The sequence below is a fragment of the Oncorhynchus gorbuscha genome, linkage group LG09 (assembly GCF_021184085.1).
Source record: "Oncorhynchus gorbuscha isolate QuinsamMale2020 ecotype Even-year linkage group LG09, OgorEven_v1.0, whole genome shotgun sequence".
Taxonomy (NCBI): domain Eukaryota; kingdom Metazoa; phylum Chordata; class Actinopteri; order Salmoniformes; family Salmonidae; genus Oncorhynchus; species Oncorhynchus gorbuscha.
This window is the reverse complement of record NC_060181.1, coordinates 18,934,390-18,951,753: the sequence shown is the minus strand read 5'-3', so window position 1 is coordinate 18,951,753 and position 17,364 is coordinate 18,934,390. Positions and strand designations below refer to the sequence as shown.

At 43.0% G+C, this 17,364-nt stretch overlaps 2 protein-coding genes across 10 annotated transcripts in view; one reads left to right on the top strand and one right to left on the bottom strand.

The window, feature by feature from the left end:
- LOC124043244 (cytoplasmic dynein 1 intermediate chain 1-like) overlaps positions 1 to 4,595 on the top strand; it is a 157,120-nt gene extending 152,525 nt beyond the window's left edge. For all 8 annotated transcript variants that reach the window (XM_046361614.1, XM_046361612.1, XM_046361613.1 and 5 more), the window contains one exon: positions 3,556 to 4,595. In XM_046361614.1, coding sequence (XP_046217570.1) covers positions 3,556 to 3,666 — 111 coding nt within the window. In that variant the 3' untranslated portion in view covers positions 3,667 to 4,595. The remainder of the gene's footprint in view (positions 1 to 3,555) is intronic.
- Positions 4,596 to 5,144: 549 nt separating this feature from the next.
- Positions 5,145 to 17,364, bottom strand: part of LOC124043243 (calcium-binding mitochondrial carrier protein Aralar2-like) — a 141,928-nt gene continuing 129,708 nt past the window's right edge. For both annotated transcript variants that reach the window (XM_046361605.1, XM_046361606.1), the window contains one exon: positions 5,145 to 6,911. In XM_046361605.1, the coding sequence (XP_046217561.1) occupies positions 6,722 to 6,911 (190 nt within the window). In that variant the 3' untranslated portion in view covers positions 5,145 to 6,721. The remainder of the gene's footprint in view (positions 6,912 to 17,364) is intronic.

The window sequence follows — 17,364 nt, the reverse complement described above, 5'->3', positions numbered from 1 at the left end:
CATAAACATATAAATACAAATTTAAAAAAGATTTCCCTTCACTGGAACTAAGGGCCCTAGTCCGAACCATGAAAAACAGCCCCAGACCATTATTCCTCCTCCACCAAACTTTACAGATGGCATTGAGCTAGGTAGAGTTCTCCTGGCATCCGCCAAACCCAGATTCGTCCATCAGACTGCCAGAAGGTGAAGCATGATTCATCACTCCAGAGAAGGAGTTTCCACCGCTCCAATGGCGGTGAGCTTTACACCACTCCAGAGTCCAATGGCAGTGAGCTTTACACCACTCCAGAGTCCAATGGCGGTGAGCTTTACACCACTCCAGAGTCCAATGGCAGTGAGCTTTACACCACTCCAGCCGACGCTTGGCATTGCGCATGGTGATCTTAGGCTTGTGTGTGGCTGCTCGGCCAAGGAAACCCATTTCATGAAGCTCCCGACGAATAGGTATTTTGCTGACGTTGCTTCCAGAGTCAGTTTGGAACTCAGTAGTGAGTGTTGCAACCGAGGACAGATGATTTGTACAGCACTGAGGCAGTCCCGTTCTGTGAGCTTGTGTGGCCTACCACTTCGCGGCTGAGCCTTTGTTGCTCCTAGACGTTTCCACTTAACAATATCAGCACTTACAGTTGACCACGGGACCTCTATATTTATTTTTATTGAACCTTTATTTAACTAAGTCGGTTAAGAACAAATTCTTATTTACCATGACAACCTACCAAAAGGCCAAAGGCCTCCTGCGGGGACTGGGGATTACTAATCAAATAAAAATATAGGACGAAACACACATCACGATAGGAGAGACACCATAATGAAGTAGTTCATTATCCTGAATTATATTTTCAGAGAATACAAATAAATGTCTCTGGTGTGTGAGATGGTACAGTGATAAGGAATGAATGTGTGGATAGTTTCTTGTTACTGGCTTTGTTTTGTGTTCTCAGGTTTTATAGTTCATGTTGCTTGACCTCGTTAAGTGCTCTGTAAATACTTTCATTGGCTTTCCCTGTAACCTATAATTGATTGTAATTCCCATAAAAGCGTTACCCTGTGTGCCAGCCGGTTTCTGCTTTTGCCAACTCAACTTGTTTTCGTCTTGCCAAATGACGGAGATAGCACCATTGAATAGATCAGCTTTAATATTGCAGATAGAGTGTGGCTTCTATCAATGTAATTATTTGCATAATTTGCAATCCCCCATATATTTGGGGGTAAATATATTTTGGGGGGATACATATACTGTAACAAGAGTGTGCAAAGCTGTCAGCAAGGCAAAGGATGGCTACTTTGAAGAATCTCAAATAAAATATATTTAGATTTGTTTAACACTTTTCTGGTTATTACAATGTAGAAAATAGTAAAAATCAAGAAAAACCTTGAATGAGTAGGTGTGTCCAAACTTTTGACTGGTACTGTATATGTATATTGTTTTATCATTCTGTTTTTATTGTAGTGTTTACAGGGCCCTCTTGTAAAATAGATGTTTAATCTCAATGTGACTCCCTGTTTAAATAAAGGTTAAATCAAATACAGTGCATTTGGAAAGTTTTCAGACCCCTTCCCTTTTCCACAATTTGTTATGTTACAGCTTTATTTTAAAATGGATTCAATACAAAAAAGCTAAAACACGATTTTAGAAATGTTTTCAAATGTATTTTAAAAAATACATTGTTTTCAGACCATTTGCTATGATTGAACATGATTTGGAAATGCACACACCTGTCTATATAAGGTCCCACAGGTGACAGTGCATGTCAGACAAAACCCAAGCCATGAGGTCCGACGAATTTGAACTCCGAGACAGGATTGTGACGAGGCACAGATCTGGGGAAGAGTACCAAAACACTCTCTTCCTAGAGCGGGCCGCCTGGCCAAACTGAGCAATCGGGGGAGAAGGGCCTTGGTCAGGAAGGTGTCCAAGAACACAATGGTCACTCTGACAGAGCTCCAGGGTTCCTCTGTGGAGATGGAAGAACATTCCAGAAGGACAACCATCTCTGCAGCACTCCACCAATCAGGACTTTATGGTAGAGAGGCCAGACGGAAGCCACTCCTCAGTAAAAGGCACATGACAGCTTTAGGTGTCTTTTGGAGTTCAAGACTCTCAGACCAAAGACTCTCAGAACATGAGAAACAAGATTCTCTGGTCTGATGAAACCAAGATCGAACTCTTTGGCCTGAATGCCAAGCATCACGTCTGGAGGAAACCTGCCACCATCCCTACAGTGAAGCATGGTGGTGGCAGCATCATGCTGTGGGGATGGTTTTCATTGGCAGGGACTGGGAGACCAGTCAGGATTGAGGGAAAGAGGAATGGAGCAAAGTACAGAGTGATCCTTGATGGAAACCTGCTCCAGAGTGCTTAAGACCTCAGACTGGGGGCAAAGTTTCACCTTCCAACAGGACAACGACCCTAAGCACACAGCCAAGACAACACAGGAGTGGTTTTGGGACAAGTCTCTGAATATCCTTGAGTTGCCCAGCCAGAGCCCGGACTTGAACCCAATCGAACATCTCTGGAAAGACCTGAAATAGCTGTTTAGTGACACTCCCCATCCAACCTGACAAAGCTTGAGAGGATCTGCAGAGAAGAATGGGAGAAACTCCCCAAATACAGGTGTGCCAAGCTTGTAGCGTCATACCCAAGAAGACTCGAGGCTGTAATCAATGCCAAAGGTGCTTCAACAAAGTAGAGTCAGAATACTTTTGTAAATGTGATATTTCCAGGTTTTTTAAAACTAAATTTGCAAACATTGATAAAATCCTGTTTTTTCTTCGTCGTTATGGGGTGTGTAGATTGGCGAGGGAAAAAAAACAATTGAATCCATTTTAGAATAAGGCTGTAACGTAACAAAATGTTTAAAAAGTCAAAGGGTCATAATACTTTCCGAATGCACTATCCATACTATATACATTTTACGGACACATTATATTTTACATTAGTTATCTATTGATGATGATTTCCCTGAGGAGGATCCCTGGTGTGCTTTAACAGTTCTGAGGGTTTAAAATGGCCACTGTCCCCTCCCACCTCCTTATTGCTGGTTAATTATAGCCTGCAAAGTGGTAACCGTAGTGACAGCCTGGGTGGCAGCCACGGCAACCAACCAACCAAGTAACCTTTCCCATTTGACTTTCACAGCAGTGCTTCGCAATGACTGGTTACTGGAGGTCACAGTCATAAAAAACCTGTAAGGAATGAAACAACGTTCTAAGTGTACTTTTCACTGACCATTGACTAGATTAGCTTGAAACTTCAAGTAAAAGCCACAATTGTATTTCTTCTAGGGTCCTCGATTCTTCATGGACTTTTGGTAATGTGAAATGTAAATGTAGTGGACAGTAAACAAGGAGACCAGAGATTTAGACCATGAACAGAATCATACATATACTGGACTGTATTTGCTCATGAGGCTGATAAACCAGCCAATCGGATCCTGACAAAGACTCAGTTATTGGTCAAAACATAATCTATTGTATAGAAAAATACCATTGGGGATATCTAGCAGTGTGAATGTGGATATATTTAGTTTTTGTCTCTGTGGTTCCTCCTAGCTGGCAGTGCCCCACAGTGAGGACTGGGCACGTTTCGCCTGTACCCTGATGGAGATCAAGGCCAACCGGGCCGACGGCGAGGAGGAAGGGCCTGTGGAACTGACGCCATAGGATTGAACGAATCACTGCAGAATCCAATGGGATCACCGAGCATCGCCAGGCACACTGGGTGGGTCACTAGGCGATCCAGCCCATCAGAAGGCTTTGTTCTCACACCTTTATGACATGATTTCACACACCTGTCAAAGCAGCAGCATGTGTTTCTAGACCCCGCCCCCTCTCTGTGACAGCTACGGGTCGTGTTCTCCTGTTCAGCCCTTGCTGACACGTGCCAGATCTTACAACACTTGGATAGGCATTTTACCTATCAGCTAACCACATCATATGTTATAGTAATCTGGTGCCCGACTGCACAGTCGATGAAGTGGCAAGCAACCACTGGTTGATGCATGTAATGTCTGAGCAGGGGAACACAACCACTATTCCAGCAGTGTGTTCAGGCTACAAAGTGCTTTCTCTCTACTGTATTAACATCACTGTTTTTGTGTTCATTTATGTTAATATATGTTAGTCGTATAAGCACCTCGGGCCTCTTTGTAATTTACTATATGAATTATTTATTGATTCACTTACTGTATGTGGTCAGCTGTCTTACAGTGCTCAGAACCTAAGTGAATCCCATATCCAATCATAGGTCTTACTACAGCTGTGAAACTAGCAGTGAGAACAGGGCCTATAGGTCTCTATGCTGTCACGTTACAGAAGTCTCATGTTCACAGTGCTTTTGTTGTGCTTTTCTCAGTATCCAACCCCCTGCATGCAACACATTAGCTTCTTACAGCTTCATAGATATGTTCTAATATGTTGTGGATGTCTGCAATTGCTTTATGTCAATGTTATAGGGCTCTAATGTGAGGATTATTGCACTGTCCATGGCTACAGGCCTAAGAAACTAATTCTAGTTTAGCACTTTGTTTGAGTGTGTGCCCGCTGTTTATCATGATATATCTGCCAATAAATCATGGCTGAAGAACTGTTAACTTGTTGTTGATGTTGAACTACATAGTGTCACAAGTTGGACGTTTGTCTGTTATGATTCTCTCTTACCAGGCGTCAAGCTTTTCTCTGAATTGTCGCACCACAACATACCACCTTGTAAAAGAAGGCACACACACTTTGTTTAATAACGTTAGACGTTTCTCTTTCATTTTATTAGTACATATACACTGAGTGTACGAAACATTGACAGACTGACCAGGTGAATCCAAATGAAAGTTACTGAATGATCCCTTATTGATGTCACCTGTTAAATCCACTTCAATCGGTGTAGATGAAGGGGAGGAGACAAGTTAAAGCAGGATTTTTAAGCCTTGAGACAATTAAGACATTAATTATGTATGTGTGCCATTCAATGGGCAAGACAACAGATTTAAATGCCTTTGAACGGGGTATGGTAGATGCCAGATGCTGGGTTTTTCACACTCAATAGTTTCCTGTGTGTATCAAGAATGGTCCACCACCCAAAGGACATCCATTCAACTTGACAGAACTGTGGGAAGCATTGGCGTCAACATGGGCCAGCATCCCTGTCGAACGCTTTCAACAACTTGTAGAGTCCATGCCCTGACGAATTGAGGCTGTTCTGGGGGCAAAAGGGGGTGCAACTCAATATTAGGACGCTGTTCCTAATGTTTAGTACACTCAGTGTATCTCAATATTACTGCCATACATACAGTACGGCACAATTATTACACACCATATAATCCTCCTCTCCTGTACAAGTTTAAATACAGGCGTCTTGCATGACAACGAGCAGCTAGTCTAGTGTAGTGTAGTGTACTATAGAGTAATGTAGTATAGCTAGTCATCTTTCTGCTCTCTCCCTCTGCTCTGCTGTAAATAGACATTAATTCAACACATAACACAGTTTGAGCTGACAGACAACTCAACTTAGGATAACAGGCAGTACAGTACCGTAATAGTAGTAATACTGGGTGCAAATGGTGGTAACACTGAACAGTATGTATTACATTCAAGTGTTTGGTCAATATTTTTCCTGATCAAGATTATTCATGTTTTTGCTTCACAGTATCCAAAAAGCAACTTGGCAAACCGTATCAATATGAAAATATGTCTCTCTGTTCGTTCTCATATGTACAGTAGAATCATTGTTCAGATGTGCGTGCTTGTGTTACATTCCCCATCGATAACATCACATTTAACATGGAAATAAAAACATGTCCATTTGACGGATATAACCTCAACAGAATAAGCTCTAATCAGACAAACTCTCTGGTGAAAGACAGTGAAATCACCATTATATGGTTAGGCCGGGATTCAAACAAAGGCTTTTTTTGTCGACAAGCACATTGCACTGTCAACCCGGACATTGACATTCATGGTAAAGGCTATGCATGTCGGCTCAAGCATAAATGACCTAAGAAATCAAGTGCAATGTGCTTGTTGACAATGCATCTTTGAATGAGTCCCGGCTTTAGTGATGATGTAATAAGAGGAAGCAGTCCAGGTCTAATTCAAGTCCTGGCCAGACCCTCTACAACTCTGTTAAAAGACCAACCAGAACGACACTACTCCAGACAGACAATGTCAGTACTGTAGCTTTCACTTAGGGCTATATCTAATCAGTATCATGGAAATTCAGCGTTACAGCGTGATTTCAATTTAATGGCAACGCTTCCGCGTCAGCGGAGACAGCATTCCCGGTAAATGCTGCATTCCCGGTAAATGCTGCATTCCCGGTAAATGCTGCAGACGTCGGCTCAATAGGAAATTATTTTTACATTTATAGCTTCAGCGACACAGATTGAATAGAGCACTTGATCTCCACAATAAGACTGACTCAAAAAGTCATCTTTACAGGTATATGAGACTAAAACAGAAGCTAAACCAACCTGATGTGATTTTAGAGCATGACGTATAAAGGTTGTTTCAAGAATTTCTTAATATTAATTTTTTTGTCTCATATCAACTAAAACATCGATACATATTTTCCTTTAAAGCCTAAAGAGGCACATCATACTAGTCAGAATGTGCCTCTCTTTCGGATGGAAAATTCCAAGTGCTCAACGGGGCGGGGTTGGGAGGGAGAGGGCGTAACGATTGCGTGTGTGCTCTATTCTGCCCCCTACGTGTGGGCAGAGGAAGTTCAATTCAAGGGGCGTCCTCCTTGGACGGGGGGGATTACATGTACGTTGTATCTTGGGAGGTGGAGTCCAAATTTGCTTTCGATGCCAGCGAACGTAGCCATGGCCAACCTGAAGCCGCCGATGTGGTCAGGACTGGGCGCCGGCATGCTGATCCGAGACTTGGGAGTCGGCTCCGAGCCAGATGGTTTTCTGTGGTGTGGAGAGAGAGGGAGGCGGGAGAAGAGAGGAGGGAGGGGAGAGAGGGTAAGGGAGGGAGCAGGGAGGTGGAGAGAGGGAGGGGGAGGAGGAGCAAGGAGGAGAGAGAGGGAGTAGGAGGGAGGGGTGAGGGGAGAAAGGACAAGAGGGGGAGAGGGAGGAGGAGGGATTGGGGAGAGAGAGGGGGACGAGGAAGGGAAAGACAGAGAGGGAAGGAGAAACCAGGGAGGAGAGAAAGAGTGACAGAAAAGAGAGAAACCACAAGTGGAGGGGAAAAGAGATCGCGCGAGAGAGAGGGAAGAGTTAACAGAGTTTTTATATTAAACATTGTCCACCACAAAAAAATAAACATCTTAATCGAATATTAAGACTGGGCGAGAGAACTATTTATTATTTTATTTTTTAGAGTGCTATTTTTCCTCAGAGCACTGAAACCAGAAATAAATGAATATCCCACAATGGTTTCATATACGACTTTCTGTGATATCTTTCCAATACAGACAAAAAGGAACACATTTCACACCCACACCACACCATCGAGCAGTAGAGTATTCACTGAATATTTTTCTGAACATTTCTGAAAATGGGCCAAAGTCTGTGAAGACGATACATTATGAATATTATATTATTATTATATTATTATGCATGTTATTTCAGAATAATTAGGACAGTTCGTTGGCTAACTCATTGGTCCTGATTTGTGAAAGAACCCAAAAGTATTTGACAAAATTCTGTCAATACAATTACAGAATTACAATGGTGACGCTTATCCTAAAACTCTCCCCCTTGCCCTACTGTCTCTGTCTCTTATTGGTCAATGGAACATTAGAGTGCATTCTAAAGAGTGACCAGTTTGTGCCGCCAGGGAACATGAGCTCAATTTTCAACTCTCTGTCCTACATCACAGCTCTGTATCTCTGTAGTTTAGGACTGTCCTACATCACAGCTCTGTATCTCTGTAGTTTAGGACTGTCCTACATCACAGCTCTGTATCTCTGTAGTTTAGGACTGTCCTACATCACAGCGCTGTATCTCTGTAGTTTAGGACTGTCCTACATCACAGCTCTGTATCTCTGTAGTTTAGGACTGTCCTACATCACAGCTCTGTATCTCTGTAGTTTAGGACTGTCCTACATCACAGCTCTGTATCGCTGTAGTTTAGGACTGTCCTACATCACAGCTCTGTATCTCTGTAGTTTAGGAATGTCCTACCTCACAGCTCTGTATCTCTGTAGTTTAGGACTGTCCTACATCACAGCTCTGTATCTCTGTAGTTTAGGACTGTCCTACATCACAGCTCTGTATGTCTGTAGTTTAAGATTGTCCTACATCACAGCTCTGTATCTCTGTAGTTTAGGACTGTCCTACATCACAGCGCTGTATCTCTGTAGTTTAGGACTGTCCTACATCACAGCTCTGTATCTCTGTAGTTTAGAACTGCTCTATATCACAGCTCTGTATCTCTGTAGTTTAAGACTGTCCTACATCACAGCTCTGTATCTCTGTAGTTTAGGACTGTCCTACATCACAGCTCTGTATCTCTGTAGTTTAGGACTGTCCTACATCACAGCTCTGTATCTCTGTAGTTTAGGACTGTCCTACATCACAGCGCTGTATCTCTGTAGTTTAGGACTGTCCTACATCACAGCTCTGTATCTCTGTAGTTTAGGACTGTCCAGCTCTGTATCATCACAGCTCTGTATCTCTGTAGTTTAGGACTGTCCTACATCACAGCTCTGTATCGCTGTAGTTTAGGACTGTCCTACATCACAGCTCTGTATCTCTGTAGTTTAGGAATGTCCTACCTCACAGCTCTGTATCTCTGTAGTTTAGGACTGTCCTACATCACAGCTCTGTATCTCTGTAGTTTAGGACTGTCCTACATCACAGCTCTGTATGTCTGTAGTTTAAGATTGTCCTACATCACAGCTCTGTATCTCTGTAGTTTAGGACTGTCCTACATCACAGCTGTATCTCTGTAGTTTAGGACTGTCCTACATCACAGCTCTGTATCTCTGTAGTTTAGGACTGTCCTACATCACAGCTCTGTATCTCTGTAGTTTAGGACTGTCCTACATCACAGCTCTGTATCTCTGTAGTTTAGAACTGCTCTATATCACAGCTCTGTATCTCTGTAGTTTAAGACTGTCCTACATCACAGCTCTGTATCTCTGTAGTTTAGGACTGTCCTACATCACAGCTCTGTATCTCTGTAGTTTAGGACTGTCCTACATCACAGCTCTGTATCTCTGTAGTTTAGGACTGTCCTACATCACAGCTCTGTATCTCTGTAGTTTAGGACTGTCCTACATCACAGCTCTGTATCTCTGTAGTTTAGGACTGTCCTACATCACAGCTCTGTATCGCTGTAGTTTAGGACTGTCCTACATCACAGCTCTGTATCTCTGTAGTTTAGGAATGTCCTACATCACAGCTCTGTATCTCTGTAGTTTAGGACTGTCCTACATCACAGCTCTGTATCTCTGTAGTTTAGGACTGTCCTACATCACAGCTCTGTATGTCTGTAGTTTAAGACTTGTCCTACATCACAGCTCTGTATCTCTGTAGTTTAGGACTGTCCTACATCACAGCTCTGTATCTCTGTAGTTTAGGACTGTCCTACATCACAGCTCTGTATCTCTGTAGTTTAGGACTGTCCTACATCACAGCTCTGTATCTCTGTAGTTTAGGACTGTCTGTCCTACATCACAGCTCTGTATCTCTGTAGTTTAAGACTGTCCTACATCACAGCTCTGTATCTCTATAGTTTAAGACTGTCCTACATCACAGCTCTGTATGTCTGTAGTTTAGGACTGCTCTACATCACAGCTCTGTATCTCTGTAGTTTAGGACTGTCCTACATCACAGCTCTGTATCTATGTAGTTTAGGACTGCTCTACATCACAGCTCTGTATCTCTGTAGTTTAGGACTGCTCTACATCACAGCTCTGTAATCTCTGTAGTTTAGGACTGTCCTACATCACAGCTCTGTATCTCTGTAGTTTAGGACTGTCCTACATCACAGCTCTGTATCGCTGTAGTTTAGGACTGTCCTACATCACAGCTCTGTATCTCTGTAGTTTAGGAATGTCCTACATCACAGCTCTGTATCTCTGTAGTTTAGGACTGTCCTACATCACAGCTCTGTATCTCTGTAGTTTAGGACTGTCCTACATCACAGCTCTGTATGTCTGTAGTTTAGATTGTCCTACATCACAGCTCTGTATCTCTGTAGTTTAGGACTGTCCTACATCACAGCTCTGTATCTCTGTAGTTTAGGACTGTCCTCACATCACAGCTCTGTATCTCTGTAGTTTAAGACTGTCCTACATCACAGCTCTGTATCTCTGTAGTTTAGGACTGTCCTACATCACAGCTCTGTATCTCTGTAGTTTAGACTGTCCTACATCACAGCTCTGTATCTCTGTAGTTTAGGACTGTCCTACATCACAGCTCTGTATCTCTGTAGTTTAGGACTGTCCTACATCACAGCTCTGTATCTCTGTAGTTTAGGACTGTCCTACATCACAGCTCTGTATCTCTGTAGTTTAAGACTGTCCTACATCACAGCTCTGTATCTCTGTAGTTTAGGACTGCTCTACATCACAGCTCTGTATCTCTGTAGTTTAGGACTGTCCTACATCACAGCTCTGTATCTCTGTAGTTTAGGACTGCTCTACATCACAGCTCTGTATCTCTGTAGTTTAGGACTGTCCTACATCACAGCTCTGTATCTCTGTAGTTTAGGACTGTCCTACATCACAGCTCTGTATCTCTGTAGTTTAGGACTGTCCTACATCACAGCTCTGTATCTCTGTAGTTTAGGACTGTCCTACATCACAGCTCTGTATCTCTGTAGTTTAGGACTGTCCTACATCACAGCTCTGTATCTCTGTAGTTTAGGACTGTCCTACATCACAGCTCTGTATCACAGCTCTGTATCTCTGTAGTTTAGGACTGTCCTACATCACAGCTCTGTATCTCTGTAGTTTAGGAATGTCCTGTAGTTTAGGTACATCACAGCTCTGTATCTCTGTAGTTTAGGACTGTCCTACATCACAGCTCTGTATCTCTGTAGTTTAGGACTGTCCTACATCACAGCTCTGTATCTCTGTAGTTTAGGATCACTGTCCTACATCACAGCTCTGTATCTCTGTAGTTTAGGACTGTCCTACATCACAGCTCTGTATCTCTGTAGTTTAGGACTGTCCTACATCACAGCTCTGTATCTCTGTAGTTTAGGACTGTCCTACATCACAGCTCTGTATCTCTGTAGTTTAGGACTGTCCTACATCACAGCTCTGTATCTCTGTAGTTTAGGACTGTCCTACATCACAGCTCTGTATCTCTGTAGTTTAGGACTGTCCTACATCACAGCTCTGTATCTCTGTAGTTTAGGACTGTCCTACATCACAGCTCTGTCCTGTAGTTTAGGACTGTCCTACATCACAGCTCTGTATCTCTGTAGTTTAGGACTGTCCTACATCACAGCTCTGTATCTCTGTAGTTTAGGACTGTCCTACATCACAGCTCTGTATCTCTGTAGTTTAGGACTGTCCTACATCACAGCTCTGTATCTCTGTAGTTTAGGACTGTCCTACATCACAGCTCTGTATCTCTGTAGTTTAGGACTGTCCTACATCACAGCTCTGTATCTCTGTAGTTTAGACTGTCCTACATCACAGCTCTGTATCTCTGTAGTTTAGGACTGTCCTACATCACAGCTCTGTATCTCTGTAGTTTAGGACTGTCCTACATCACAGCTCTGTATCTCTGTAGTTTAGGACTGTCCTACATCACAGCTCTGTATCTCTGTAGTTTAGACTGTCCTACATCACAGCTCTGTATCTCTGTAGTTTAGACTGTCCTACATCACAGCTCTGTATCTCTGTAGTTTAGGACTGCCTACATCACAGCTCTGTATCTCTGTAGTTTAGGACTGTCCTACATCACAGCTCTGTATCTCTGTAGTTTAGGACTGTCTACATCACAGCTCTGTATCTCTGTAGTTTAGACTGCTCTACATCACAGCTCTGTATCTCTGTAGTTTAGGACTGCTACATCACAGCTCTGTATCTCTGTAGTTTAGGACTGTCCTACATCACAGCTCTGTATCTCTGTAGTTTAGGACTGCTCTACATCACAGCTCTGTATCTCTGTAGTTTAGGACTGTCTACATCACAGCTCTGTATCTCTGTAGTTTAGGACTGTAGTCTTATCTCTGTAGTTTAGGACTGTCCTACATCACAGCTCTGTATCTCTGTAGTTTAGGACTGTCCTACATCACAGCTCTGTATCTCTGTAGTTTAGGACTGTCTGCTATCTCTGTAGTTTAGGACTGTCCTACATCACAGCTCTGTATCTCTGTAGTTTAGGACTGTCCTACATCACAGCTCTGTATCTCTGTAGTTTAGGACTGTCCTACATCACAGCTCTGTATCTCTGTAGTTTAGGACTGTCCTACATCACAGCTCTGTATCTCTGTAGTTTAGGACTGCCTACATCACAGCTCTGTATCTCTGTAGTTTAGGACTGTCCTACATCACAGCTCTGTATCTCTGTAGTTTAGGACTGCTCTACATCACAGCTCTGTATCTCTGTAGTTTAAGACTGTCCTACATCACAGCTCTGTATCTCTGTAGTTTAAGACTGTCCTACATCACAGCTCTGTATCTCTGTAGTTTAGGACTGTCCTACATCACAGCTCTGTATCTCTGTAGTTTAAGACTGTCCTACATCACAGCTCTGTATCTCTGTAGTTTAGGACTGTCCTACATCACAGCTCTGTATCTCTGTAGTTTAGGACTGTCCTACATCACAGCTCTGTATCTCTGTAGTTTAGGACTGTCCTACATCACAGCTCTGTATCTCTGTAGTTTAGGACTGTCTACATCACAGCTCTGTATCTCTGTAGTTTAGGACTGTCCTACATCACAGCTCTGTATCTCTGTAGTTTAGGACTGTCCTACATCACAGCTCTGTATCTCTGTAGTTTAGGACTGTCCTCATCACAGCTCTGTATCTCTGTAGTTTAGGACTGTCCTACATCACAGCTCTGTATCTCTGTAGTTTAAGACTGTCCTACATCACAGCTCTGTATCTCTGTAGTTTAGGACTGTCCTACATCACAGCTCTGTATCTCTGTAGTTTAGGACTGTATCACAGCTCTGTATCTCTGTTTTAGGACTGCCTACATCACAGCTCTGTATCTCTGTAGTTTAGGACTGCCTGACATCACAGCTCTGTATCTCTGTAGTTTAGGACTGTCCTGACATCACAGCTCTGTATCTCTGTAGTTTAGGACTGTCCTACATCACAGCTCTGTATCTCTGTAGTTTAGGACTGTCCTACATCACAGCTCTGTATCTCTGTAGTTTAGGACTGTCCTACATCACAGCTCTGTATCTCTGTAGTTTAGGACTGTCCTACATCACAGCTCTGTATCTCTGTAGTTTAGGACTGTCCATACATCACAGCTCTGTATCTCTGTAGTTTAGGACTGTCCTACATCACAGCTCTGTATCTCTGTAGTTTAGGACTGTCCTACATCACAGCTCTGTATCTCTGTAGTTTAGGACTGTCCTACATCACAGCTCTGTATCTCTGTAGTTTAGGACTGTATCTCTGTAGTCCTACATCACAGCTCTGTATCTCTGTAGTTTATCTCTGACTGGACTGTCTACATCACAGCTCTGTATCTCTGTAGTTTAGGACTGTCCTACATCACAGCTCTGTATCTCTGTAGTTTAGGACTGTCCTACATCACAGCTCTGTATCTCTGTAGTTTAGGACTGTCCTACTCTGTATCTCTGTAGTTTAGGACTGTCCTACATCACAGCTCTGTATCTCTGTAGTTTAGGACTGTCCTACATCACAGCTCTGTATCTCTGTAGTTTAGGACTGTCCTACATCACAGCTCTGTATCTATGTAGTTTAGGACTGCTCTACATCACAGCTCTGTATCTCTGTAGTTTAGGACTGTCCTACATCACAGCTCTGTATCTCTGTAGTTTAGGACTGCTCTACATCACAGCTCTGTATCTCTGTAGTTTAGGACTGCTCTACATCACAGCTCTGTAATCTCTGTAGTTTAGGACTGATCTACATCACAGCTCTGTATCTCTGTAGTTTAGGACTGCTCTACATCACAGCTCTGTATCTCTGTAGTTTAGGACTGCTCTACATCACAGCTCTGGAGCTCTGTAGTTTAGGACTGCTCTACATCACAGCTCTGTAGTTTAGGACTGCTCTACATCACAGCTCTGTATCTCTGTAGTTTAGGACTGTCCTCAGCTCTGTATCTCTGTAGTTTAGGACTGTCCTACATCACAGCTCTGTAGTTTAGGACTGTCCTACATCACAGCTCTGTATCTCTGTAGTTTAGGATCTCTGTAGTTTAGGACTCCTACATCACAGCTCTGTATCTCTGTAGTTTAGGACTGTCCTACATCACAGCTCTGTATCTCTGTAGTTTAGGACTGTCCTACATCACAGCTCTGTATCTCTGTAGTTTAGGACTGTCCTACATCACAGCTCTGTATCTCTGTAGTTTAAGACTGTCCTACATCACAGCTCTGTATCTCTGTAGTTTAGGACTGTCCTACATCACAGCTCTGTATCTCTGTAGTTTAGGACTGTCCTACATCACAGCTCTGTATCTCTGTAGTTTAGGACTGTCTGCTACATCACAGCTCTGTATCTCTGTAGTTTAGGACTGTCCTACATCACAGCTCTGTATCTCTGTAGACTGTCCTACATCACAGCTCTGTATCTCTGTAGTTTAGGACTGCTCTACATCACAGCTCTGTATCTCTGTAGTTTAAGACTGTCCTACATCACAGCTCTGTATCTCTGTAGTTTAGGACTGTCCTACATCACAGCTCTGTATCTCTGTAGTTTAAGACTGTCTGTATCTACATCACAGCTCTGTATCTCTGTAGTTTAGGACTGTCCTACATCACAGCTCTGTATCTCTGTAGTTTAGGACTGTCCTACATCACAGCTCTGTATCTCTGTAGTTTAGGACTGCCTGACATCACAGCTCTGTATCTCTGTAGTTTAGGACTGCCTGACATCACAGCTCTGTATCTCTGTAGTTTAGGACTGTCCTGACATCACAGCTCTGTATCTCTGTAGTTTACATCACAGCTCTGTACTGTTTAGGACTCTACATCACAGCTCTGTATCTCTGTAGTTTAGGACTGTCCTACATCACAGCTCTGTATCTCTGTAGTAGGACTTTAGCTCTGTACTGTAGTTTAGGACTGCCTACATCACAGCTCTGTATCTCTGTAGTTTAGGACTGTCCTACATCACAGCTCTGTATCTCTGTAGTTTAGGACTGTCCTACATCACAGCTCTGTATCTCTGTAGTTTAGGACTGTCCTACATCACAGCTCTGTTTCTGTAGTTTAGACTGCTCTACATCACAGCTCTGTATCTCTGTTGTTTAAGACTGTCCTACATCACAGCTCTGTATCTCTGTAGTTTAAGACTGTCCTACATCACAGCTCTGTATCTCTGTAGTTTAGGACTGTCCTACATCACAGCTCTGTATCCCTGTAGTTTAGGACTGCTCTACATCACAGCTCTGTGTAGTTTAGGACTGCTCTACATCACAGCTCTGTATCTCTGTAGTTTAGGACTGTCTACATCACATCACAGCTCTGTATCTCTGTAGTTTAGGACTGTCCTACATCACAGCTCTGTATCTCTGTAGTTTAGGACTGCTCTACATCACAGCTCTGTATCTCTGTAGTTTAAGACTGTCCTACATCACAGCTCTGTATCTCTGTAGTTTAAGACTGTCCTACATCACAGCTCTGTATCTCTGTAGTTTAGGACTGTCCTACATCACAGCTCTGGAGCTCTGTAGTTTAGGACTGCCTGACATCACAGCTCTGTATCTCTGTAGTTTAGGACTGCCTGACATCACAGCTCTGTATCTCTGTAGTTTAGGACTGCCTGACATCACAGCTCTGTATCTCTGTAGTTTAGGACTGCCTGACATCACAGCTCTGTATCTCTGTAGTTTAGGACTGCTCTACATCACAGCTCTGGAGCTCTGTAGTTTAGGACTGTCCTACATCACAGCTCTGTATCTCTGTAGTTTAGGACTGCTCTACATCACAGCTCTGTATCTCTGTAGTTTAGGACTGTCCTACATCACAGCTCTGTATCTCTGTAGTTTAGGACTGCTCTACATCACAGCTCTGTATCTCTGTAGTGTAGGACTGTCCTACATCACAGCTCTGTATCTCTGTAGTTTAGGACTGCTCTACATCACAGCTCTGTATCTCTGTAGTTTAGGACTGTCCTACATCACAGCTCTGTATCTCTGTAGTTTAGGACTGCTCTACATCACAGCTCTGTATCTCTGTTGTTTAAGACTGTCCTACATCACAGCTCTGTATCTCTGTAGTTTAAGACTGTCCTACATCACAGCTCTGTATCTCTGTAGTTTAGGACTGTCTGCTCTGTATCCTGTTTTAGGACTGCTCTACATCACAGCTCTCTATCTCTGTAGTTTAGGACTGCTCTACATCACAGCTCTGTAATCTTTGTAGTTTAGGACTGATCTACATCACATCTCTGTATCTCTGTAGTTTAGGACTGTCCTACATCACAGCTCTGGAGCTCTGTAGTTTAGGACTGTCCTACATCACAGCTCTGTATCTCTGTAGTTTAGGACTGCTCTACATCACAGCTCTGTATCTCTGTAGTGTAGGACTGTCCTACATCACAGCTCTGTATCTCTGTAGTTTAGGACTGCTCTACATCACAGCTCTGTATCTCTGTAGTTTAGGACTGCCTGATATCACAGCTCTGTATCTCTGTAGTTTAGGACTGCTCTACATCACAGCTCTGTATCTCTGTAGTTTAGGACTGTCCTACATCACAGCTCTGTATCTCTGTAGATTAGGACTGCCTGATATCACAGCTCTGTATCGCTGTAGTTTAGGACTGCTCTACATCACAGCTCTCTATCTCTGTAGTTTAGGACTGCTCTACATCACAGCTCTGTAATCTTTGTAGTTTAGGACTGATCTACATCACATCTCTGTATCTCTGTAGTTTAGGACTGTCCTACATCACAGCTCTGGAGCTCTGTAGTTTAGGACTGTCCTACATCACAGCTCTGTATCTCTGTAGTTTAGGACTGCTCTACATCACAGCTCTGTATCTCTGTAGTTTAAGACTGTCCTACATCACAGCTCTGTATCTCTGTAGTTTAAGACTGTCCTACATCACAGCTCTGTATCTCTGTAGTTTAGGACTGTCCTACATCACAGCTCTGGAGCTCTGTAGTTTAGGACTGCCTGACATCACAGCTCTGTATCTCTGTAGTTTAGGACTGCCTGACATCACAGCTCTGTATCTCTGTAGTTTAGGACTGCCTGACATCACAGCTCTGTATCTCTGTAGTTTAGGACTGCCTGACATCACA